This window comes from Psittacula echo (assembly GCF_963264785.1).
Source record: "Psittacula echo genome assembly, chromosome: 6".
Lineage (NCBI taxonomy): Eukaryota > Metazoa > Chordata > Aves > Psittaciformes > Psittacidae > Psittacula > Psittacula echo.
Window position 1 is genome coordinate 6,048,468 of NC_137743.1, and position 25,432 is coordinate 6,073,899.

The following is a 25,432-nucleotide window of genomic DNA, read 5'->3' on the forward strand; positions in this document are numbered from 1 at the left end:
TCACTTAACCTGCTCTGGAATGCAAGAGCTGCACTATTATAGTGATTGGTATGCCACCAATGATTAAAATTCATTAGTAAAGATAAACGTAGGTTATTTAGCCAACTTTCCCTGTAGCTGATCCATAGTCTTCCTGGGGTATTTCCAAATTTATCCCTTGGTGGATTTAAAATTAATTATATCATTTATAATGGATAATTCATGGCAAATTAATATAGAGAAAATAAGTCGTTCATACATAAACTGCTGTTAAAAACACAGGGTACAGAAGTACCATTCAGGAAGCCAAATTTTAGAGCTCCTGCCAAGGCTCATATGATGCTATTTGTTGATCAAGAGACAGAACCCTTGCACACAGAGGACATCTGCAACCAGTCTGCAGCACTGAATGCTGGGGGTACAGGCAATGCGGCTCTTCAACTGTATGTTCTGCAGGGGTCTTTAGTTTTGCAAACCCTTTTCTCTACAGAGACACAGGAATGATCTATTTTAATTGCATCGTTAAGGTTTTTACTGAATGTTAGTACTTGCATAAGCAGGCTACAAAATTTGCTGCCACATGGATATCTGTTGGTTAACAGTTAACTTTGTTTTTATGGAGCAACATTCTCTTTAAAACAAGCTACTCTGATGGACATGTGCAAAAAACTATTGATGTTAACCAGTAGGGTTAGCTGGAAGAATGGAACATGCAAGGTTCTATGAAATTTAATATACAAGCTAAAAATAAAATAGAGATGCATTAGCTACGAACAGGAGACCTTTATAAAACTGGTTAGAGAGGTTTCCTGTGTAGAATCAAGCACATAAAGTGATGAGCTGAGGAAGCAAATGCTTCTTCCCAGGAAATCCAAACCCTGTTTTATTGATTAACATTGGCTGATAAGCAAATAACTATTACAGGTGAGAACGTTTATGCAAATAGTTATTTGCTTATCTATTGAGAATATATTCCCACCTTTAAACACAAGGTAAACAGTGGTTTACCTTGGAGAAATTACGTAGTTTATGAGTCAATGCAGTGTTTTCTCTCATGACTAAATATGGATTAAGGTAATTCTTAGTAGGACATAATAAGATATAGATATAGAGTAATAATACATATGTAAGGTTATTATAGACAATCAGCATAGAAAGGTCAAAAAGATAGATACTTCCCAGAATAAATTAGTACCAAATTGAATGGTCACCTAAGAGCCATAAACTCATTGAATTGCAGCAGACTTTTTCAAGATGTACAAGGGCATCTTCTAAACACCTTGAATGTTGTTTTGAACCTTTGGATACAGGTCTAAAAAGAACTGATTTACTTGGCTGTAATAAGGCACAACAGAGGAGCTCCGCTCCTTGCAAAACTTCTTGTCCATCATTTTTAAGAGCTTGTACTAACCTGAAGCAAAGCACTAGAACTGAGGGTTATTACTACGTGGGTAAAAATAAAATGTCTTGTTTAGGATCAAAAGGTCATACATTATGATGTATGCCTACTGTTTGAGAAATAAAATGTTCCACAATGACTCTTCTTTAAGATCTTAAAGTTATGCTTATAGTAAATATAACCAATCCCAGATGTTCATCTTTATTCTGCTGAAGATTACAAACTGAATTTAGTGGAAGTCCCTGAATTTTTCTTTCAGGTCACACATGATGGAAATCTTCACTGCTTATTTTTTCGAGTATGTGTTTTTATGCTTTTAGACAAGAACATGCAAATTTTCGGCTCTTTCTAGAAAATTAGACTAGGGATCCAAAGGAAACCACCACTTTGCTAGTACATAAGTACTCTGACAGGAAGTCCACACTGCCCTGCCTTGGTTTCTGGCTTCATATTTTCTCTCCATAATAGACTTTGTTAAATATTTTAAGGGTCTAGGGTCTGATCTGTTGCTGCAGTTGCATTGTATAGCATTGTATAGCACTACTGCACCTTACAAATTGCTCTGATTTTCATTTTGGCCAACAGCTACAGACACAAAAAGAAGCCAGCTTAACCATATTATAAATGGCCTGCCTGCAGCTAGGTGCCAGAGGCTCATTACAGTACATCTATCTAACCAAGGATAGACAGATTCATTTGCAAATGAATGACCCGAATTCAGACTGCATGGCTTAAGGGTTTGAAAAAGTTTGCAGGATAATTTATCAGTGCCATTGTCTGCAGCTTTCCAGATGTTCTTGTCCTGGAACATACCAAATAAAATGGTTCTGAGACATTTTTCTACTAGGAGGCATGAAGCCTGAAAAATTAAAGGTGTTCTCCATCAGTGCATTACATTAATGAATGGCTTTGGATCAAGGACAGAGGTAGGGAAAAATATCACTACAGTCCTTCCTGCTTATGTCAAGGCAAAGTAGTAATCATTATTGTATGTAAATAAATTATAGAAACTTTCCCATGGAATAATGGTTGCCTCCATGAATGCCCAGCCAGCATCCCAGGAAGACGTGTTTCTCAGTCACACACACCACATTGATAACACATTGTCTCACAGCTTCCATTCGCAGCAGGACTTTGTTTAATAGCCGTGGTATCTAATCATTTTATTACTGCTGTACTTCACCTATTTAACGAACATGCACTCCATGGACACCCACACAGGAATTGCCACCTCAGCTGAGACGCTGATGATCTCATACAGGTTGCTAATGCTTGCAGTATTTCATCTTTGCGCACAAAGCCACATTTCTATGGATTTCACGGGTAATTTGCAATGCTGGATGGAACAAATTTAGTCTTACATTTAAAACACAGCCTATGTAATGGACAAATGCAAGCAAGTAGCCACTTGAGTTCAATGTAGCATTGTGGGAGATCAGTCGTCTCCATTCACAGGTAACAAATTTCCCAACTCATTAAATTGTAAAGCAAAGAGCTGGTGTTAATTTGGACCATACAGAAATGCAGTAGGTCATTAGTGATTACTTACACAGCAGAGGAAATGTTTCCAGTTATTTCTTGTATAATGTGTATGCTCAAGTGCAAGTTGTCTTTTCCTCCTGAGATGGAATAACTCTTACGTAGTCCCAGGCTCAAGGTTTATATTGCACAGCATATAGCTCTTTTCCATAATCCATGACTCCCCTCATTAAAAAAGAAATGAAGGACTATTGCAGAAATGAGTTACTGCATATGGCCATAAAAAGCCCGTGACAAATGACTACTTGGCAAGCAAAGTACAGTCACTGAACTTTAGAAAGAAAACCAGACCTCCTTCCACATTACAATCTCATGAGTCACAAGGAACTGGAATGAACAAAGGAGTTGAGGCAAACCATTTCTACTATATTCCTAGCAGTATAAATTGTCTACGCTCTGTCAGCTGAATGGTATTAATCTCCATCTGCTTCAGGGAGAGGCTGTTTGAGTGTGCACAAGGGATAAGATAGACCTTCATTGAGGAAGCTTCCAGGGCTTACTCCAGCCATTCCCCAGTTCAAGTTTTCAAAAAGATAAACCTTTATCTTTGATTGCCTGAATCTCCCTTTTCTACTTAGCAAAGGAGATAAGGCAGTCAAAATGAAGGCAGCCACTACCTGCACAAAAGCAAAATGTTCAGCTTAAACCATCTCAGGCAGCTGCTGACTTTGTTCCTCTAGCCCAGCCCTCTGTTACGATCCCATTTCAATCCAATCAGAAATGACCCTGAAGCCAGACAGACTTAGGGAGCAGTAGTGTCACAGTAAGCAGTCATCTAACAATAACAGGCTCTCAGATGTCCAATAAATAAGGGAAATCAAAACAAACCCAAACAACACAGCCCACGAATAAAACAATTCACAATCAAAGCAGGAGTAATCCCATGTTCCATGTCCAAATTCTAATCAAGATTTTTATTTAGCACAGAATCTAAGAGAAAATATGCATAATAGGCATGATCAATAATTAAACCTACTTAAACCATTTTTCAGGTACTTAAAATCATTAAACACTTCGCACACAGAATTTTGAATGACTCACTGTAAGTAAGCATTAATACCTAATGACTTGATACATTTCAGACCCATTGCCTATATAAATACAGGGCTTGTACAAACTTCACAGCTTTCCAAGGCTGCAGAGTAATTTGGATAGTTGTGGTGGTGTTAATGTGTCTTTAAGTTTACCCTTTGCATTCACTTGCACTGTTCAAGCAGTTACTAGCTTGGCTACCAAAACAGATGCACTGAAATGCATCCTGGGGAAGCTCTGGAAGGGGCATTTCAACCACATTCTCCCATAGCCAAGGCAAAGCTTGATCATGGACAGCAGTTACAGACTTGAAAAGTGGGTAATTTTTATTGAGTCAATAACTGTCACAAAACCCCCAAACTTTTATAAGTATTGAGAAGCAATTCAAACCTGCGTACCCCGGACATCTATCATCCCATTATCTGCATTTACTGTGTACCAGGAAAGAAAGACTGTATCAGAGCTCAAGTAGTAACGTGAATTATTGATATTAAGGTTTGTTGAAGTAAAACAGTTTGACTGACCCACTTTTAGAGTTCAGGGAAGTTTATCTCATATAAAGAACTATTTTGAGTTTATGATGACTTATTTAAGAGTATAAGCATGCCTACCACTCAATTTATAGAAAGTAATGCACAGTATAATGCTAGTATTCCCCCAACTATATTTGGCTTCCATTGATTCAAGCAGTGATCAAAGTTCTGTTCCTTAATGACCAGAAATGACATTAATTTTGGTATAAACCTTTCCTTATCAGGCCTGATATCTGTATTTGTCCTAAGCAGAGTCAGGGATTCACTTGGAGCTGGAGCTTTAAAACCTCCATTAGAGCAGTCCAAGTACAGAATGGCCTGTTGACTATAAAGAAAGCCCAGAGCCACTAAGCCATATTTTAAGGGCCCAATGTTGGGTGGAAACTGGCTCAGACCCCACTTATATCAGCCTGTTCCAACTTCTCTGAATAAAGTCTGAACTGCACTACTGAAAGCAAAAAAGAAAGAGTCATTTCACTGAAATAGGAAGAGCCAGTGTTTTGCAGGAGAATCTGTTGCTTAAATAATCACCTTTGGGAATCACAATAGTGAGCAATCACCACACACAAAAGGTACTGAAAGCCCATTTAAAAAAAAACCCCTCACCTAAAAACTCAACTTTTCCCCTGTGTAGTAACATTAGCTCACAAAAGTTTGTGGGAGCACTATTGTAACCATTTAGAAAGGACCCAAACCATAAACACACTATTTAGCCTGAAGAAAGGCATAGTGTTTTATGAAAGCACAACCCTGAACCTTAAATTATGAGTTGTGGCAGGGCTAGAAGCAGAAAGTATCTGTGAACATTTCTCTACTTATCTGAACATTGTATGATTAGCATCCCCCTTTGAATCTAACCTTTATTCCTTTAACACACTTAGAAGGGTAAATTATACCTCTTGCCCTCCTTAAGTGAAAATTCAGTATGATGGGGAAGCGACAGAAAAGCTTTTAGTCGAGTTAAGCTGCCAACAAGGATGCATTTCAGTCCCTATCTTCCCTAGCAAAGCCATTGAAATTCAGGTCACAGCATTGTTTTAGATCTTATTGTGCGCGTTAATTCTGGTGTTTAAACAAATTCGTCACAATATCGATGTACCTAGGTGAATGTCAGCAATGCTACCAGCAAAGATTTAGCAGAGGAACAAACAGCAAGCTTGCAGTCCTTAATGTATGATTTACTTGAGTAAGTTCTGAGATTGTTACACATCACATAAGATTCTGAATGGTGATACTAATTACAGCAGTGACTCCAGCTATTTAATGGATTATCACAGCATAATGAGGCAGTCTTTCTATGATTTAACATGTAAGCACCTTTCTTCATATTTGCATTCACTGCTTTATAAATGCTTCTTATTATATAGCCATTACCAGTGCCATTAAACTCCATAAACCCTTCTGTCATGACTACAGTTTTACAGGAAGACAGCAGTAGAAGTAGTGCAACTTTTCCTTCTATTATTAGCAAGGACAACATAATTGCAAAATATGCATTTACTTATCACATAGATATGTGCGAGTCTTTAGAAACTAACACAAACCCCAGTGTGCCACCATCTAGTAAGAGTTAGGAAAACAACACGGAGCTAAAAAAGCTCACTAGGTGATAAATTCTAACTCTCCCTGCTGCAGAAACTTTCTACAAACTAGGGGACATCAAGAATTAAGGTCAATTCTTCTGTTCCCCCCCTTTTATCCATAACACAAACCTCTTCTACAATTTCACTGCATTAAACCATACAATGCTTAAACTTCACAAATCACAGTTGAGATGTACTCACAACTAGCTTTTATCCATTTAGCTTGGGAACTCCTAAATAGAATAGAGGCTGTTTTCATCTCTTCATTGAAACTTAAAGCCACTTACTAGTCACAAGTTCTTGTAGCACCACTTCTTGGACCACAGACCACCTCTCCACCCTCTAAACTTGCCAGCTCTCACAAAAAGCCTTGATGCAGGATGTTGGTTTTGCCTGTGATGGTGCCTGTTCTCCATTAGCCTGAAGTGGATACTCAAATCAGCTGTGCTCATCTCTTTTTGGGGTTAGTAGCACAGGAGTTTCCTTTCAGCATTAAAAAAAGAGGGAACTCCAGCTGTTGCTAAAAATGAACTGGTTAAAAATGAAAATGAAACTATTTCCTGTCAGAACAATTCACAGAAACAGAGGAGTCAAACTGATGGCTTGGGGGAGGTTTCTCAGCCTGGGGTAGAAATAGGAAAGGAACCTACTCAAGAATAACCCTGTTACTGTGGGGCATTTGCTTGACATGAGTAGGTTGGAAGCCTTGAAGAAGCATGGGTGGAAATCATTCTCTCCACATGCTTTATTTAATGAGCTTTATTCAATGAGCTGTATGGAGAGATTTTAAATTTTTATTCCTAAAATTCTGAGGTTTATGTGCATATGGAATTAAACCAATTTTCTAACCAATTACATGCTTGTGAAATGGAATTCCTGTTTTCGAAAAAAGCCTCAGAAACATGATTTCTAGCCTTTTGTTTCCTTAAATTGTGTGAAGAAGCCAGCTCCAGTCTTTTTCACACTCACTGATATAGAGAATGATTTAAGTTGCTTTATCTTTGTTAGACAGTGTTGCAGATATGAAATCCAGCAAATACACTCCATAGACAAGCTTACACCTCCTAGATTAGAGTGACATTGCCATAATGTTCTTTTCTCCTTCCTCTTTTAGAGTGTTATATTAGTTTCAGTAAGAACTCACATTTGAATCTTTTATTATGGCTTCAATCTGTTGACCTGAAAATCAGTTTTGTATACACTAATGCCCTGTAATGATGATAAGAAGTGATGTGCACAGAATACAGACTAATACATTAGTATTGTACATTAAGTCTGTCTGGTAAAGGAGATGATAGTTATTTGACAGTCTGTTGAGTAACAATAACTGATTTGCAAGCATCACCCTCAATAAAGTGTGGACTCCTTTCTCCTAATGATCCTGATACAAAGAATTGAATACAAAGCTAAAGGAGATCTGACTCCCGGGAGCATCACTTACAGTGTGTGTCCAGCTAGGGTCAAAGGACAAAGCTGTTGAGACTAGTATCTCAGCCATTCCCTTGTTTAGATATTAGGAAATAGTTCTTTATTGTAAGAGTGCTGAGGCGCTGGCACAGGGTGCCCAGAGAAGCTGTGGCTGCCCCATCCCTGGCAGTGTTCAAGGCCAGGTTGGACACAGGGGCTTGGAGCAAGCTGCTCTAGTGGAAGGGGTCCCTGCCTGTGGCAGGGGGTTAGAACTGAATGGGCTTCAAGATCCCTTCCAACCCAAACCATTTTATGATTCTATGATTTGTCCATTCATGCAGCTTGGGCAGATATTTCCATTCTGCATGCTGATGCCTGGAGTGCTGTTGCACTGCATTGCTTAACCCAAAAGGTGCAGGTGCAGGGCAGGCTTCAGATGCAGTGTTTATAATCCTGTGAGCTACATCACTCATGCCAATCTAATCTACTTGTGCAGAGCTCTTAGTGTCAGCCTATATATTTTATTTACATCAAAGAGAGAAAGTTAACCCAAGCAGCTGATCCCAAAGTAACTGCTGGCCACTTTCCCTGAGCATGGAAATACAGAGTTGCAAATGCTGTGTCAAACCAGTCCAACTTGTGAATTAAATCAGTGCCCCAGAGAAGGGGTGATTGTGGTGCATATCAAGCTGACTAAAGCTGTGACCAGAAAAAGGCAGTTTTCAAATAGGAACAAGGGAATATACAGCAAAATAACAGAGAAGACCACTTTAAAATCCTCTAATGCATGTAGAGAGGATTGAAAAGGGAGAGGAGTGAGACAGACACCATCCAGGAGGAGGTATGTGTAGATGTCAGCAAACACTTCCCCTTCCTTTCATCAGCAGACTAGCTGCTCTGGAGATGAAAAGAAGGGAGCTGAAGGAGCTCACAGGACATGGGAGGGGAATTAAAAAGCACAGTTATACATGTGAACAAGAGGCCAGATAAAAGCAAACACTGGAATAAAAACCCAGAGACTCCATGTGTCCAACCCCATCTACCCCTGCGAATAAACTTGTTTCAGACCATGTGAATTGAGTCTTCATATCAAGTGTTAAATTGTAGTAGGTAGAGAGAACAAGAGACGACAGCCGTGAAGCTGCCAGTGAAATTAAGAGTCTTTTTTGGTAAATGAACAGAGAAACTCAGTCCAAAGGTTTAAGGTTTACAAAGCTGGTTGAATTGTGGTTCACGCTTGACATTGTGCAATACTCACGAACTGGACGAATGCATCGCTGTATTGTTTTGATCAAGTCAAAGCACTGAGCAAGGATTTTCTATTTCATGCCCCATTTATACATGGCTACATAATGTGGACTGCCCCAAATGCCTCTTGGTTTTCCCTTTGGCAAGGTTTCTTAGAAGCTGGCAGCAAAATAATACTGGGCATATCTTTACTCTGTAACTTCAGGATACATCCATTGCATCTCAGATGTTTTTAGTATAGTAACTTGGGTTCAGAATCTGGCCTGAATGGTCTGGATGCCGATCTCTTGGCTATCTCCGCAGGTTTAAGCAAAGAATTATGTAGCATTCAGTTATTGTGCCAAGCATCTGTAAAAGAAATTCTGGTTCAATTCAGAGTATCAAAAAATATCCTCCCAGTTTTGTCATTTTAATTTTATTGATGTTGAGCAAGTTTTGACTTCATGGCAAAATGATAATGTTTTCTCTCTGTTCAGAGGATGCTGCCTGAGCAAGGAATGACATGTACTCCTATGGGACGGGAGTTCTCTCTGTAATAAACTGTATGAAACTGGGTGCATCCTACTGGAAACTTCTAATTTAGTTTTAGCCTTTTAAGAGAGCAATGTAGAAATTCAGCTTGCTTGAAAAGATGCAAAAGAGTAATATGGAAAATACGCCTACAGTTTAAACCTACGGGTGTTAATCCTCACTCTGACAATTTGGTTCTGCTTAGCAATTTTAAGTCACACTTTACACTGCGGGAATAAAACCTTAGTGGGTGCCCTCATTTTGTGTTTAAAACAGAGCCAACTAAAGGAAATCATTTGGACCTATTTCTAACTGATCTTTGCATCATGTCTCATCCACTAGATATACTGTTGTTTATTTATAGATTTTTTTTCTTTTGGGGTTTGATACATATTAACATGGCTTTGAATTCTAATTTATAGCATTACCTAAAGATTACCAATCCTATTCACTGCATAGTTACAAACACCATTTGAGCAATATGATATTGGTTTGCTTTCTCTGCATAAAACTGATTTTGCACAGTTTGCTAATTTTGATTTATGTGCTTTACTTTTTATTTCATTTATACTGTTCTTATTTTTCTTTTTAAGTGGTCTTAATAAAGGGAGCTGCCTCTTTATATCATTTTCTTTCTAAAAGAATAGAAAAAAGAATTAGAAAAGAACACTGGAACATTTGGAGAGAATCATAGAATAGTCAAGGTTGGAAAGGACCTTGAGATCATCCAGTTCAACCCCCTGCCATGGGCAGGGACACCTCACACTAAACCATGTTACCCAAGGCTCTGTCCTACCTGGCCTTGAACACGGCCAGGGATGGAGCATTCACAGCTTCCCTGGGCAACCCATTCCAGTGCCTCATCACCCCTACAATAAAGAACTTCCTCCTTACATCCAATCTAAACTTCCCCTGTTTAAGTTTGAACCCGTTACCCCTTGTCCTGTCACTACAGTCCCTAATGAATAGTCCATCCCCAGCATCCCTATAGCCCCCCTTCAGATACTGGAAGGCTGCTCTGAGGTCTCCACGCAGCCTTCTCTTCTCCAGGCTGAACAGCCCCAACTTTCTCAGCCTGTCTTCATATGGGAGGTGCTCCAGTCCCCTGAGAGGATGTTTAAACTCTTTGATCATGAGAATTCGGGAGAAAAATGACAAGTGTTCAGCATTGCCTCTTGCAGGAAAAAATTCTCCGTTAGACAGATGTTCATGCAGCTTTAAACCTCTCTGTTACACAGATTGACATGGAAGGTTTTCCTGCCCTGTTGAAATGGTAGCTGTGAATTCCTACAATGTCCCTCCTAAGACATGTGTGTAGGCACACAAACCCTGAAACTATTGGTTGTTTAATGCACACCGACAATAGGATGACTCCTGCAATATAACATGCATGTTTGGAAAGGAACTATACACTCTCCTTTTCACATTTAACTTGTTGAGAGTTTACTGGAAGCAAAATCCAGCCTGCAGTGATGAAAGACCAAAAGCTCAAATTTTGTTTTGATAAGAGTACTATTGTGGAGTAACTCCACACAATGCAGCAGTAGCTACGCTGGTGTAATGAAGAGCAGAATCCCTGTTTTCTTTCCATGAATTAATAGAAACCTAGTGTATCTCTTCCACAGAGGACCCGCATTGTGCTTGTCCCAGCTGGCACAGCACTGTTGTAAGCAGCAACACTGGTGAGTAGGTAATACATTAATTTCACAATCATTGTTATGTATTGCCTGTAGCAATTCTGTACACATTCTGGACCTCAAAAGCAACAGAAATGTGTGTCTGACCTTCCCATTTCCATCATCCTGATGCTTCTGTGTTGAAGATTTTTCCCTTCTGTTAGGTCAGAGCAAGTCAACAGTTTTCCAGCTTGAGAGAGATATATGTTAGCACAAGAAAGCAAAATTGAAGACAAAACGGTTGCAATATGTTGCTAGTTATGCTCCTAAAAATGCAAGAATCTGAGCAATAACTGTGTGAAGGCTTTATTGCACTTACTGGATGTGATCTGCTTAGTGATCCAGAGCAGTTCCACTGAAGTCAATGGAATTTTAGTACCAGAAAACAGAAGGAAGGTTTTGGTTTTTTTTTTTCCCCAACCCATAGCACAGTGGTTTTTTGCCATGGAAAGAAAGAATGAAAATGAGGTTCTCTGTTCATATTAAATAGAAAGAACCTGATGGATCCATAGGGAAAAGAATAGAGGGACAAATCATACTAAACTGCATACATGAAAATGTGAGAATGAATCAGTGTATATGCTCCAGCTGTATTCTAACACATTGCCTGAGACATGCATTCACTGTGGGACGTTTTGCTGACCGGTTCACAACCTCATGCCTCTCCTGGATTCAGGATATTTCTGCTGTGTTCAATTAGATGCTGTCCTCCTTTTCTAGTCCGACCACATTTGTTATTAAATATGGCACTCCTAGTACTATTTGAAATGAGGAACTTGACAGATGAAAGGGACCTGTTGCAATTTAGCTGGTTAAAGATTTCAACCTTGGAAACTTACACAGTCCATTTTCCTGGACACAAGTTGGATAGCAGGAGGATGGCTGTCTCAGTTTAGTGGTATCAGTAATGGCTTTTGGAACTGCTGCTGTTTGCTAATAATGCAGTCATACCAGGGCTTGTTTTGTTGAAATACTCCATGTGGTTTATTAATGAAACTTGGTAACTTTTATTCTTTGCAGAAAAATGATAACACACAGATGTATAAACCCACATTCATGTGTTGTTTTATTGGTGTGTTACAATGTTACATTTCCTTCACACTGAGAAAGCATGAGATTAAAATACACTGATCCACAAAAAATGCCTTCCTTATGCTGACTCTGCACTGGTAATTACAGTGCCCACAGATCCCTCCACAAGTTTCATTTCATTAAGTCTTTTGTAATTCTAAATACATTCTAATCAAAGCTTTTACATTGTCTATTTGATGACTTTCAATTTAATTATTCCCATTAAAATACGTTATTCTTTACTGCTTGGCAAAGTTCACCAATTACTCTTGCAATGTAAGTATTTACGCTGCATTACACTTCATATTCCAATCTTTAAACAGCCACTACTCATTTGAGGGCTGTATAAGATTTCCTCATCCCAAAGATAGCTTGTTTGTATCAAAAGCCATTAAAATACTAAGAATGTGTACAGCACATTTAGGAGGCCCCACTCATTTTTGAGAACAAGCCAGATCTATAGAAAAACATGCAAAATGCTCTATTCATCAGTATTAAACTTCTAATTTTCATTTAAGATTTATTTTCTTTTAACATTTGCATATAACCTGGAAGACTAGGGTTCCTGCTGAAAGAAAAAGCTAATGGCTAAGCCCTGTATAACATAAAGACATGATACCCTTACTGTAGGGTTTTTGTTAATCCTCCCCTATGAAATAATACAAAATGTTATCCCTGTTACTGAATTCTGTAGGATGGTTTAAAAACTTTATAGAAAGATTAAACCTCCACTAAATTGTGTGGATTTCTAGAATAAGACCTTGATTACACTAGAGGAGTACTTTGCCAAATCCAGTGCAAATGCAATGCTGGAATAATTTTTCTTTGCTGATGCTAGTTTTGTGAACTAGCATATATACATCAGCAACCCCAGGTACATTTGGGTAACTGTCTCTTTTCTAGAGCTCAGAATACTGTAACTGTCAGAAAAAAAAGCCTGTCTCTAACTGATGCACTCAAACTGATACCAGTTTTACAAGTAAATCAGGCCTAATTTCTACAGAGCCCTCCTGGGTTCATGCCTATTACGTTCTGTTCCTTAATGTCATTTCCCATTTATAGTTATTTCCAAATATCATATAAGTTTATACATAGTAAGGTTGCATCCTCTTGTACACAATTACTACATTTATTTTTAAAGGGTTTCTAATTTACTTGCTTTCTATAAAAATTCAAGTGTTGCCAATGAGGAAGTAGCTCTTCTCAGAAAAATCTACAAAGCTTACCTTTGAGAAAAGTAAGTGACAAGCTTTACATGAAGACATTGAGCTGTTTGAATCACAAAATGCCTACAAGGCCAATACATATTCCAACAGTAACACAGAAGTTATAATTATGGCAGCAGTATCCTCCAGTCTAAAGCACCGTAATAATGGTTGTTGATCAGCGCTATCTTGATCGCTTTAACCAGCAGCTCCAGATAAGAAAGGTTCAACTGCCAAGATGTGGTCTGGAACATTTGCCTGCATTTTCACAGGATACCTAAGGGAAAAAAGAGATCTGGAATCTGACATTCTGCCACCCAAAGGTACATCATTTCACAGGAATGGGATGTATACTGCATAGTGCACACATAACAAAGCAGGGTCCTACCTATAATAAATTAACTAAAATCATACACTTAGTAATCTTCTCCATACCAACAGTGTTTTGATTTAGGTGATCTTCACTCCAGGTACCAAGCCAACCCTAGCAAACACCATGCTCAAGAACATGATGAGCTGAAAATATGGAATGGGTCTAGTGGAAAACTGTCTCAAGCATTCCTATGGATCCGTTACAGTGCTGGAGACCATCACAAGCATTCATGGTTGTGTGCCCAAAGTCACAAATGAGAATCTTCGCATTTCTTTAGGTCATCAGTGCTGCAGTGGGTCACTGCACAAGAATGACCGTGGCACACCGAGATTCACAGAAAACATTGTGGTTCTTTATCCTCACAGTTTTAGCATTTTTTAGGACTTATTTCAAAGACTTCAGCTGTTGAATGTCATGGGTGTTCTTTCATTTTGTTTTGGCAGTAATTACTGTGATTGCCTTCAAAAAATTGCTGACTTTATTTAAACACCAAGTTTCTAATCCTTCCTATGAACATATGCTTCTGTAAGCTATATAATAATTTTAAGTGTGGAATTTCTTGACTGTCAGAATCATCCTGTGAAGCCACTAATGCATGAAGCTTGGCTCTTACAAACACCCATTCACACCTTTTGGCTGCTTGATCATTAGTAGCTCTAGTAGTAACTAGAAAGACCTTGTCAAAACTTGACAATTAATACAAAGTTCTACCAGCATGTGGAGATTTTTTAATGTTAGAAGGCAACAAGCTAAACATAAAGATGATGCCCTAACATACTAAATTATATAGAGAAATGTCTAGACACAACAGATGCTGAGCATCTGGTGAAAAGTGCTTTGTGTATTCACCACCCATCAAAATCAATGAGTGCTGAAGATGACCAGAACTTGCTAGGAGATACTCAGTACTTTAGAAAATCTGTTTCCAGATCTACCCTATCCTCAACCACATCTTCTTAAAATTACTTTCTTAATCATTTCTCCACGTAAGATTGTTTTTATTCATGTTCTTTCCCCTTCCCTCAAGTAGCTTATCTGTTCGCGGTAGACTGAAAACAGATAATTCAGCAAGTCAATATGAACTGAAAATTTAACTTTAGAAGTATGGTGCTATTATGCCATTAAACCCAAAATATTTATTTTCTCTTTATAAAAAGGAAAGAAACAAAATAAAAACAACGTACAGTAAGAAACACTGTGTTAAGAGACCAGTTTGGAGGAAATGTGAGAAGGCTAAAAGTTCATTCTGCACATTTCTTAAAGTCATACAGGACCTTCAGTTATTCCCTCTAGAGGCAGGCCAGTAGCATTATCTGCTGTAGGTCTCTCTTCTTTCTTCACAGAGTTCTGATCTAGCAGGCTGACATAAGATTTATGACACGCTGTATTACCCAAAGGAGGGTAGTGTTGTCTGTAGCAAATATAAGCAAAAATGAGGCCAATGATCCCTCCAACAAAAGCATCTAGAGAAGAAAAGCAACAAAACCAGAAGCATGTTACTATGGAAAGGTCAGGCAGTGGTAACAATTGTAAATAAAAGACATTTGGTTGACCTGGAAGTGTTTAACCCAGAAACTGTGAACTTCAAATTTTCATAAAGAATTTGGAGCCCAATAGCACAATCACATAGGACACAAAATCAGTATTTTGTTGGGGACATCTCCAAGAGTTTGAATATCCAAAATCTAGATAATTGGCTGTGTTCGGGAGATGAACAAGGGGAATAGAACAGCCTCCATGGGGCCTCCATGATGTTGCAGATCTCTGATAACATTTGTGAGTAAGCAACCCACGTATCCTTTTCTATTGTGCCATGATTTACAATGACCACCATCAGGTTTTCTATTTATGAATACAGCAGAGATACGCTGTTTACAGCATCCAGAGCTTTCCCACTGAGCTACACCAAACTATTGCACTGTGTGCAGTCTGCTCCTTGTCTCTGTCCAAGTACCCCCAGAATGACAGATACAAGAGATCAACTCTTGTTTTGTATTCCAGAAGGCATTCTCCAATGCAGACAAGGAGCAAGAAAATGTGCGATGGAAAATTATCTTCCTTCAGAAGTGGGCCACTCTAGCTAGAACAATTAATTTCACTTGTAACTGCTGAGAATGACAGCTGTCAAGGACCATTTCAAGCTGGGTGAATTCTTCCTGAAAGAACCTGAGAGGTCAAAGACTAAGCATGCCTGATAACTGATTTGACACCTTTTGAATTTTTTTGATGCTCTTTGCTAATCCATACTCCTACCAGAAAATAACATAGGATAAAATAAGGCCAGTGTCTGAGATATTTGCAGCTCTCACACATGGGCAATTACAAGTTTTCCATGGGAACCACACAGCACTGGAAATGTAAGATTTGTTCAGTTGTCAGATTCTCCCTCTGTCTTACTAATATACTCCCCAGATCGTATGTTTTATTTTCAAGCAACCAGAGCAAAATATCACTGAAAATACACACTGACTTTGAAATCCTCAGATCTGAACACAAAATATAATAGAACTGAGGTAAAAGGTACTGGCTAGAATATGGCTTGACACAATCTTTTATTTTAACAAGATGTACCAAACACCGTATCATCTGCATATATAAATGCTTAGGATTAAGCATCCTTCAGACTCCTGATGCTTCACTTAAGCGTATCCCTTGCGGTTGATTATAGGTAGACTTTTAAGGGTGCAGGTTCCTCCACAAGCAGACCTTTTATACAATTCCCTCATGTATCAGATGCTGCTGTTGAAGACTTAAGAGCCATCTCCCATTCTGTCAGTAACTGTCACTCCTTCACAAAGGTAAGCTTTAACATTGTGTGGCACGTTTCTTTAGCTTTGTGGATATACTTTATGATCATGTAAGACACTGCATGCTGCTTCAATAACCTTCTCATCCATATTGAATACATTCAACATTTATTTGCAGTTACAATCTGATGAATATTCACTGGTACCATGTGTATGGTACCATGCTGAATCCAATGCTAACAACCAGTCAATATAACAAAGTATCAACATAAAAATAGATGTAGCCCAAAGCTGTGGAACAAGAAAATAAAATATTTGTCTTCCTTAAGTAGGACCTGACTTTGGAACGTGTAGAAGTGACACCTTGGGAGCAATTAGAACCTTGGCCGAAAAAGTTAAGAGAACAGAAAGCATCAAACTTTGCAGCAAGTTTTTTAGCGTGGGCAGAATCTGTTATGATCTATGCTATATAGCTTGGTATGCAATGTTTCTTAATTTCTCAAGGAGGGAACATGAACCCACCTCATGCCAAATATACTTTGATATGAATGAAAAGCAGTGTATTACATCATGTGCATCCAATAACCAGAACACAAATGACTGAATACATCTTTGCAATGACTAGCTACACACAGATGCATCAGTCTAGTCTAATGCACATGCATCCGTCCATACATTAGCAGTCCCTCACATACCCAGCAGGCACCTTGCAGATATATGGAGAAGCAGTAGGCATGGACTAGGCAGAGCTTCTAATGGGCCAGATGCAGCCTACAGCTGGATCCATCCAGGACAGCTATGGCACATATGTACACTTGTAAAAAAGGATGATATAAAAAAATACTGATCTGGATTTGTATGTGATTACGATGATGTACATTGTGTATGTAAAAATACAGAATAGTAAAGAACCCCTGCAGTAGAATTTCAGACACTGAAACCCTCAGCATCAATCCAGGAGCAAGGAAAATCTATAGCATACTATGGTGAGTTTTAACCCATGTGATTTAATTAAAATAATCACAGAAATACAAGGCTAATAAAAAGTAGCAGAAAAAAAGGTGTCTCCGTGGCTCACCTTGCCAGTGATGTTTGTAATCACACATACGTGACAGGGCAATCATCATGGCACAGTAAAGTGGGAGAATTGCTGCACAAAGCCGCCAGCTCTTCCCCCGGCCATTTTCCGTGAAGCAGTGTAACTTTCCAGCTAAGTAGAAGGTGGTAAAGCCAAGGCCTGAAAATGCAACTGATAAAGAAAAACACAGAATTACAGTAATTCTGTCATTATCACTGTAGCAATACTGTCCCTTAAGCTCCTTTAAGAACTGACAGCAGGTTCCTTGTACTGGACAGAAGCCTTGGACTTTCTAGGGTGCTACTAGGAGCTAAGTTAAGTTGAGATGACCCATCTGCCCATCCCTAGAAGTGTCCAAGGCCAGGTTGGATGGGGCTTTGAGCAACCTCGACTAGGGGGAGGTGTCCCTGTCCGTGGCAGGGTGTTGGAACTTGATGAACTTTAAGGTCCCTTCCAAGACAAACCAGTCTGGGATTCTATGATCTGCAAAAAATTGAGGGGGTTTCATAGTTCGAAGGGTGATTCCTATGCAACCATATAAGTGATGCTGTTATAACTCAATATCTTAAAAGGATGTAGCAAATTGCCTAGTTAGAGTTTTCTTGCTTTGTCTTTTTTCATAAAGCAACAATGATCTTACAAACTTTACATAATCACAATTCTTAGGGGGATGAATAGGAAAAAGTATTCTGCCACAAGATCCATGATGTATGTATGTTCTCCACAGTAATAGTGTTATCTATGTGGCAATGCAAGCAATCAGGCAAGTGAACACTGAAAAGCAAATCAACTTCCTTCTCTTAGATACTCGGCTTTCACATAATCTGACAAGTCTGCAAATACTGTGGTACATCTAGAAATTCATCTATCCAATAGCAATTTAGGTTTTCTTTTCCTTTAGCAATTTAGCTTTTTCCTCCAGCACAGACGTTGCCTGTGGAAAGAATTCCCGATTTTATTTGCACATGAAATTAAACATTTAGGCAGTTTTTCAAACTGGAATCACAAAAGCTCTTTCACGCTTAACTTTCAGTACATCTTTCCCGATTTTAGACTTATTCTAAACAGTTACAGTTCAAAGCAGAAAAGGATACAGTCAGATTTTACTGCAATGGAATTACATTTAAACGAGAATCTTAGGTTCCATTAACCTTTTTCTATAGAAATACACAACTGGCAGTGGTGACAGAACTCGGGCACCAAGTTTCTGTAATGAACATTTTTCATCTTGTTACTTTTCACCTCCCAGAAGAATACCTGATGGATTTATATTTTTAATATACATTTTAAATGTTTTTTACAAATGCTTTTGAACATTTCTCTCTTTTTTACTGCAGGAAAAGTAGCATTGCACTTGAACAGGTAGCTCTGTGAAATACGTTTTCTATTTTCTCCACAAATGTCGTACTCAACTTTGCTCCTGACTGCAGAGATCAAAATAGAACATGAGCACATAAAGCACAGATAGCTAAATTATAAATATTTATCCAAGCATTTGAAATTCTTTTCCTGGCTGCCTTTATACTTTTTAGCTTTGTGATATACAAGTGCCTCCATAAGAACTAACAGGTCCCATTCATAATATATATGCCTGTTCTGATTCTACATCCAGTGAATTTAATGGTAAAATCACTATCTCATAGAATCGTAGAATAGTTAGGCATGCATCTTCTTTCCTAATCTCCTGCTAGGGCTTTTCAAATGCCCTCGTCTTCATGTTCCCAAATGCTAGATGTGAGAAAGTCATTGCTTTGTGTTCTGCTGATGAATCTATGGGATGGTCAATTTTAGCTGACAGTACAATAGAGTAGTTTCATAAGATTATAGTGAATAACTGTTTGAATGCAATTACTGAAAATTTGGTTTCAAACACACAGATAAATCACTTCTTTAGACTGGCAGAGCAAGACAGGATGCTGATTTATCATCAAGCCACTATACCGACTACATTGTTTTCTACATGCTTTTTCAACCACCGCTGATTCTGTACTTGTCAGAAGACAGTGGGAGGCAAACTTTAATATATAAAAAGCAATCCTGAATAAAGAAAAGTTTCTTGCAGACTGGCTTACCTTCTTATGTATCGTATAAACTTATATGTCATATAAACTTGCCTTTAAGACTATCTATCAGACTAGAAATAAATTCTTCTGACATTTTTACATCATTGTACATCTGAAATTAATTTCTTTTCCTAAGAATAACATGTCTTACACAGAAACGGGTTGTGAGCTCTATAGTCAGAGCACCAGGCTATAGCCACAATGATGAAAATACATCTATGATCCTGACAACATCTCATAAAATTGGAATACTCTCTCCGCTTTTTCAAACATCCTCTCCAACTCTCAGTACTCAATGTAGACTGACACACTCAAAAAAACAGGTAAACATTGCTGCTTCTTTCCAGTGTAGACATCCTCTTGTGCCTCTCACATTCTCTAGAATAGCCACTGGAATATGACGAAAGACAACACTCGCCTCTCTTGTGCTCTACCAGTAGCACTGGATAATTTATGCAGCATAGTCTTTTGTATCAAAGACCTGCAACTCTTTATAGGCTAACGACACACATCCACATCTGTGAGCAGACATAGGGTTGTCCATTCTGCAGACCTTTGGAACTAGAATCATGTCTAAACTTACCTGAGACTCCAAGAACAGGACTCATCTGCACCATGCCATCTTCCAGTTGAGTAAATGGAGTGAACAAAACTCAATCTATGTTGGATATTCAATATCAAGTGCAATCCTGGATTGAATACTTTCAAATACTTCCTCTCCAAAATACTACTTTCATAGAATCATAGAATCATAGAATAATTAGGGTTGGAAAGGACCTTAAGATCATCCAGTTCCAACACCCCTACCATGGGCAGGGACACTTCACACTAAACCATGTCACCCATACTTTCATATTTCCATTTTCCATCTAAGGTTATTTATTTTTTGTAGCTGTTTAGAAGATGAACTGAAATCTGAAGACAGTATTCCCATAGAAACAGCAAGTCCTTTGTGGTTTCATTCTCAGGCAATCTACAATACCTAGCAATTTAGAGGGCTTAAAGAAATACTGTCCAAACAATAGAGTAGGTGTTCAGTTCACACATACTCATATTCAGAATTACTGGCATTTGCCAGGCAATTTTACTAGCAGTTGTCAGTGTGGTGAGCAGTAAAATTTACATAAATGGGCTTTAGAGCAAACATTGTGATATTTAAGAAAAATTCCCAGAATTTGTGTTTTTTCAGGATCTGCCACAATTCAGGAAGTGGTGTTCATGAATGAATATGGAAGTTCAGCAGGAGCTATATCTGCACTAGACCCAAAGGCAGATTTTGCCTTCCTCTAAAGTTCAGGAAGAAAAGAGACTCACAAACACTCCTTCAGGGGAACTTATCCTAATGCAAGATGGAAAAGTACTATAATGATGCTCTAGCTTGTGGCTATGAAACCAATATTCTGCAGAGCAGCTTTATATTGTAATGTTGTAAAATTGACTTCCCTTACCCTTGAGCACGCACATCCAGAAAACACTGCTTGACCCAATAGTCCCAGTGTGTGCAGAGTCAGCAGCAAAGAACATGGAATTAATAGCAAAACACCCTGGGATGTGGGAGTACTCATCATAAAGGTAATTATATCTTTCAAGACAACTTGATTGCTGTGCACTCCATGAAAGCAACTTCGGTTTATGCCTGTATTTTGAAGATGTTGTCAATCAATAAAATTAAGAATAACTATTCACTCTACAAGAATCCTGGGCATATAGATGATATTTGCACTGCAGAATTGCTCAATCTGTAGAATATAGTTGAGTGGCATTTTTCTGCACCAGATAGAGACAATAGTTCACTGTATCACAAAGACAAACACACACATACATGCCCTAACGTATTACGTACAGCCTAATGTTATAAGAAAAATCATCATTCTGCATAAGAAGACAATGCTTCTCTTTTCACAAATACTTCTGCTAAGTTGGTTTCTCCTTAGATCATGAAAAGTTAATACTCTGTTCATATAAAAAGGCAAGATCAATGTGCAATACCAACCAGTCGTCTTTGGAGACATTGGCACGAACGAAAATAAGAAAACCAGTCTGATTAGTATAAAACAATGTTAACTTAAGATAGATGTTGATGCAAATTTCAGACACCAGGAATAAGTGCAATGAGCTAACTTAAAGAGGATAAAAGAAATGAGAGGAAAACACATTAAGCAATATATGGTTTGTCCCGTTATTTTTTGCTTCCATTTCCTGATCTGCTGATAGCACCAGATAATTGGTTTAAAGCCAATGAGGCAATTTAAACACTAGTAAAAATCCTGGATTTGCAAATCTGTACCTTTCTGAACAGACTGAAGGGAGTTGAGATTCAGAGTGCATCTTACTTGTGTTTTGAGTTTCTTTAAAGGAATAACTGGAAATCACATACATCATACTTTTGCTCTACTTACGTGCCTTTATTTCAAATTCTGATCTGCAAGAAATCTTTAATAATGTATATGCAGTCTCCAGATTATATTAATGGTACCTAGATAGTCATGAATAAACATTAGTTTATGTAGAATTAAATCAATTTAATTTCCTTTTTATACCTGTTGTAACTATTTACACTTCTTCATAACATAGATGCACTGGTTGCACAGACCTGCCAATCAAAGGTGTCTGACTGATTTTGTTTGCAACATGGCTACAAACTGTTCAGAGACTGTACTGTAAGATCTGTCATGTGATTCAAGCTATCAAGGTGGTAGAGGGCAAGCACGTTGTCTTTCTCTGCTCATCAAATTGAATTCCCTATTCCCACTCTCAGAATGAGATTTCTGAATACCAGTTACACATGGGATCCATCAATTTGAAGTCAGCACTAGAAGTCAGTTCAGTTCACGCAGTGTACTGGGGTTTCTCTCTGCAGATAACACTGCCTGTTTTGGTTGCTGGATAAAGACTGTTCAAAAATTCACAGAGTTGGCAGTCAGAAGGGATGAACTGATCTTTTCATTGACCTCCTATATATCACACTGTATGTGTGTGTGTATGATCTATATGCTAGTATGATCTAGCAGCAGAATGGGAGTTTGGATAAAGTGCACAATTTCCAGAGAAATAATCTGAACACAGAGGAGGAAAATTAGCTCATATGCACCAACATCTGGTGAAGTTCTTACTGACAAAACCATGCTCAGATTGTAAACTGCCATCACCAAGGGCCATTTATCATCTGAGAATCTGATTCAGTAAAACGCTTACAATAGAAAGAAATATAAACACTGCTATGTAGGTAATACATCACTAAGGCTCTCCAACAGCCTTACTACAAGAATTGCTGCTTCCACTTCACAGTAATCAAGTACATGCAGAACTGATTGAAACATTCCATTGCAAGCACTTATAGAGGCAGAAGCGAAAGGAAGTATCTGAGCATGTTTAGTTACTGCCACAGCAATGACATGGGCAAAATGCTTCATAAAAACTCCTGAAAACCTTCTGCCCAAGGAGTACATGTACTAAGCCTTCATCCTGTAATTGCATCAAAAGATGCAGAACCTTGCCATCTTGGAAAACTTTGAAGCAGATGATACTCTCTAAAGGCACTGGGTCTAAGCCCTGCAGATCTGACAAATGAGCAACCGGTAGAGGGTAAAACAATGGAACCCCAAAAAAAACCCCAGTTGAATAGAAATAACTGGATGACATCTGTAGACTTCTGTGTGAAGACAAGTGTTCTGACCTTTACATCTTAGTGGTTTAGGAATTATCAGCTTAAGAGTGTGCATTTCAACTTGTTTTGTGTAGGTGGGATATCTGGACCTGCTATTGGAAGGCACATTTTAAAACTATACCATAGTGGTACTTGAAGAATGTCACAGAAGAGTTTCCTCTTGGGCATTATGATTGTTGGAATGAATAAAACTACATTAGACTGAATCTTTCAGATTGTTTTGATCACCTGCTTTAAACAAAACCTAAAAGTTCATGGAAGAAATAAGGAGAATGATAGCATCTGGAGACACTGCAGACCCTATCAGACATCTGATTCTCTCCAGACAGGGGATCTAGGTGAGTTTAAAAACCCATCTGTATGGCCTGAACCAATTACCAAGTTGAAATGCATAAACTGGGAAACTGTGAACAAGAATCTGAGCTAAAGAAACCCAAATAAATTATTCATTAAAAATGTAATTGCTTTTGGGGGTGTTTTCTGCAAATTAAACTACCCCATGAGGATCTTCAGCTTCTCAAGTTTTAATGGATGCTTTGCCAAGCACACTACACGTCTTCTTTACAGTAAGCAGTTTTTGAGTTGAAGAAAAATTCCTTGACTTAAGTGCCAACAAATTACGAAACTGAAAAACAACTGTTCAAACAGCCTATGTAACAATCAGAGAAAATGATCCATCTCTTTGTCTGTAATACTTTATACTTGCAGTGATTACCGTATATTTTCCAAATGCAAACACAAGCTATTCATCACTGGAATTGCACAGCAGCCTACTGCAATTTTAGCTAGGGCTGCTGGTGAATGTTTTCATTTCCACACTGTTGAAAGACTAAAATATTTATCTTTCCTGAAGGAAATTTTAACACATAAATTTTAATGCTGAAATTCAATTCAAAGAGCATTTTATAGAAGCACAATTCCCAGAGAACCTTTTGAGCGTATTATCACAGGCAAAATATTTTTGGGGTTTTTTTGCAGGTGAGATAGTCAATCACCTTGCCTTTGGCTTAGCTTTATTAATTTCTTTATAAAAAGAAAGAGACTTCAGCAGAAGCAGCATGAAAACCACATCACAAAATACAAATGCATGCAGGGACCTGGGAAAAAAAAGGAGGTATCAGAGACAGAGACATGTTAGAATAAAACATAAACCTATGTTATCTGAAAAGCAAGTAACTAGAGTGTTAGTCATTAGGTTGTTTTTGTAGGACTGTCAGAGTGAGTTCTTGTGATTTTTTTGTGTGTTTTTTTCTGACATTTTATTTTCAATGCACCTTTGAAGATACTTTATTACACCTGAAATATCTAAAGAAGTCTCAGGGTGCATCTCTTTGCTACCAAAAAAAAATGAGAACTAAGTTCTGATTTGTTCAGTTAATGATGGCATTTATAAAGAGTCCTAAAAGTGAACCTGTTCCATAACCTGCTTTGCCATTTCTTTCGACAGAAACCTTGAACAAATCCTCTTTCTCTGAGGACACAGTTAAGACAAGCTTAAAAGGGCTCAGATTCTGGAATTACTTTGAAGAGAATGGGCAGCACTCATTCCCTGATCAAAGCAGCCTTAGCATTAAGATAAACTACAAAAGACTGTTTTGTAAACTCACCCCTAATGATACAACTGCATTAGACTAGAAAGTCATCTTTTTCTACACGTTATGTTTTTTACTCTTCACTCACTGCCAAGATCTCCACTCTTCTCAATTACACTTGGTGAAATTAGGTCCACCTAATGAAATTGTATCAGATTTAAACCTAAGACAGAATGACAACAGGATGCAACTGGTCCTTGAACACCCCATGATGGTACTGCACTAGTGCGGTCCCTGGCTAATACATTCTTCTCCTGACAGGCGTCAGGAATACCAAACATTGAATGAATAATTTTGGGTGTTTGATAAACCAGATGTAGATCACTTAATGAAATAAAGTCCTAATGCTAAAAAAAATACAAAAGTTTAATGTAAATAAGAGTTTGCAGGGAGGGAAAAGGCAAGCAAACTGAAGCTTTCTTCAACCACACTTTAAATAGCAAAGTGAACAAGGACACCAGCAGAAGAGTAGCTGCACAACTACATTATGCCAGCACTGAATTCAGTGCTGGGATCCAAACTTGTAGGTAACTTTCTACAGTTTCTCTTTCCTTAGAGAAACTTAAATAACTCTTAAGAGAATCAGGGACTGGAAAGTGGGTACCTTCACTTCCAATTCAGCCTAGATCCTCTGAGGACAGCAAAAATAAAGCTGCTGTCCATTGTGGAGTAGCCAGTGGAACTGTGATTTATTCACTCATGCAGAGAAAAGGCAAAAATATATTGCGAT

At 38.3% G+C, this 25,432-nt stretch overlaps 1 protein-coding gene across 2 annotated transcripts in view; it reads right to left on the bottom strand.

Moving 5' to 3' along the window:
- Positions 1-14,818: 14,818 nt before the first annotated feature.
- The window catches only part of PLPP4 (phospholipid phosphatase 4), a gene marked incomplete at both ends in the record, with an annotated part of 58,026 nt that continues 47,412 nt past the window's right edge, over positions 14,819-25,432 (bottom strand). For both annotated transcript variants that reach the window (XM_080621069.1, XM_080621068.1), the window contains 2 exons: positions 14,819-15,018; positions 17,381-17,551. In XM_080621069.1, the coding sequence (XP_080477195.1) occupies positions 14,819-15,018; positions 17,381-17,551 (371 nt within the window). The remainder of the gene's footprint in view (positions 15,019-17,380; positions 17,552-25,432) is intronic.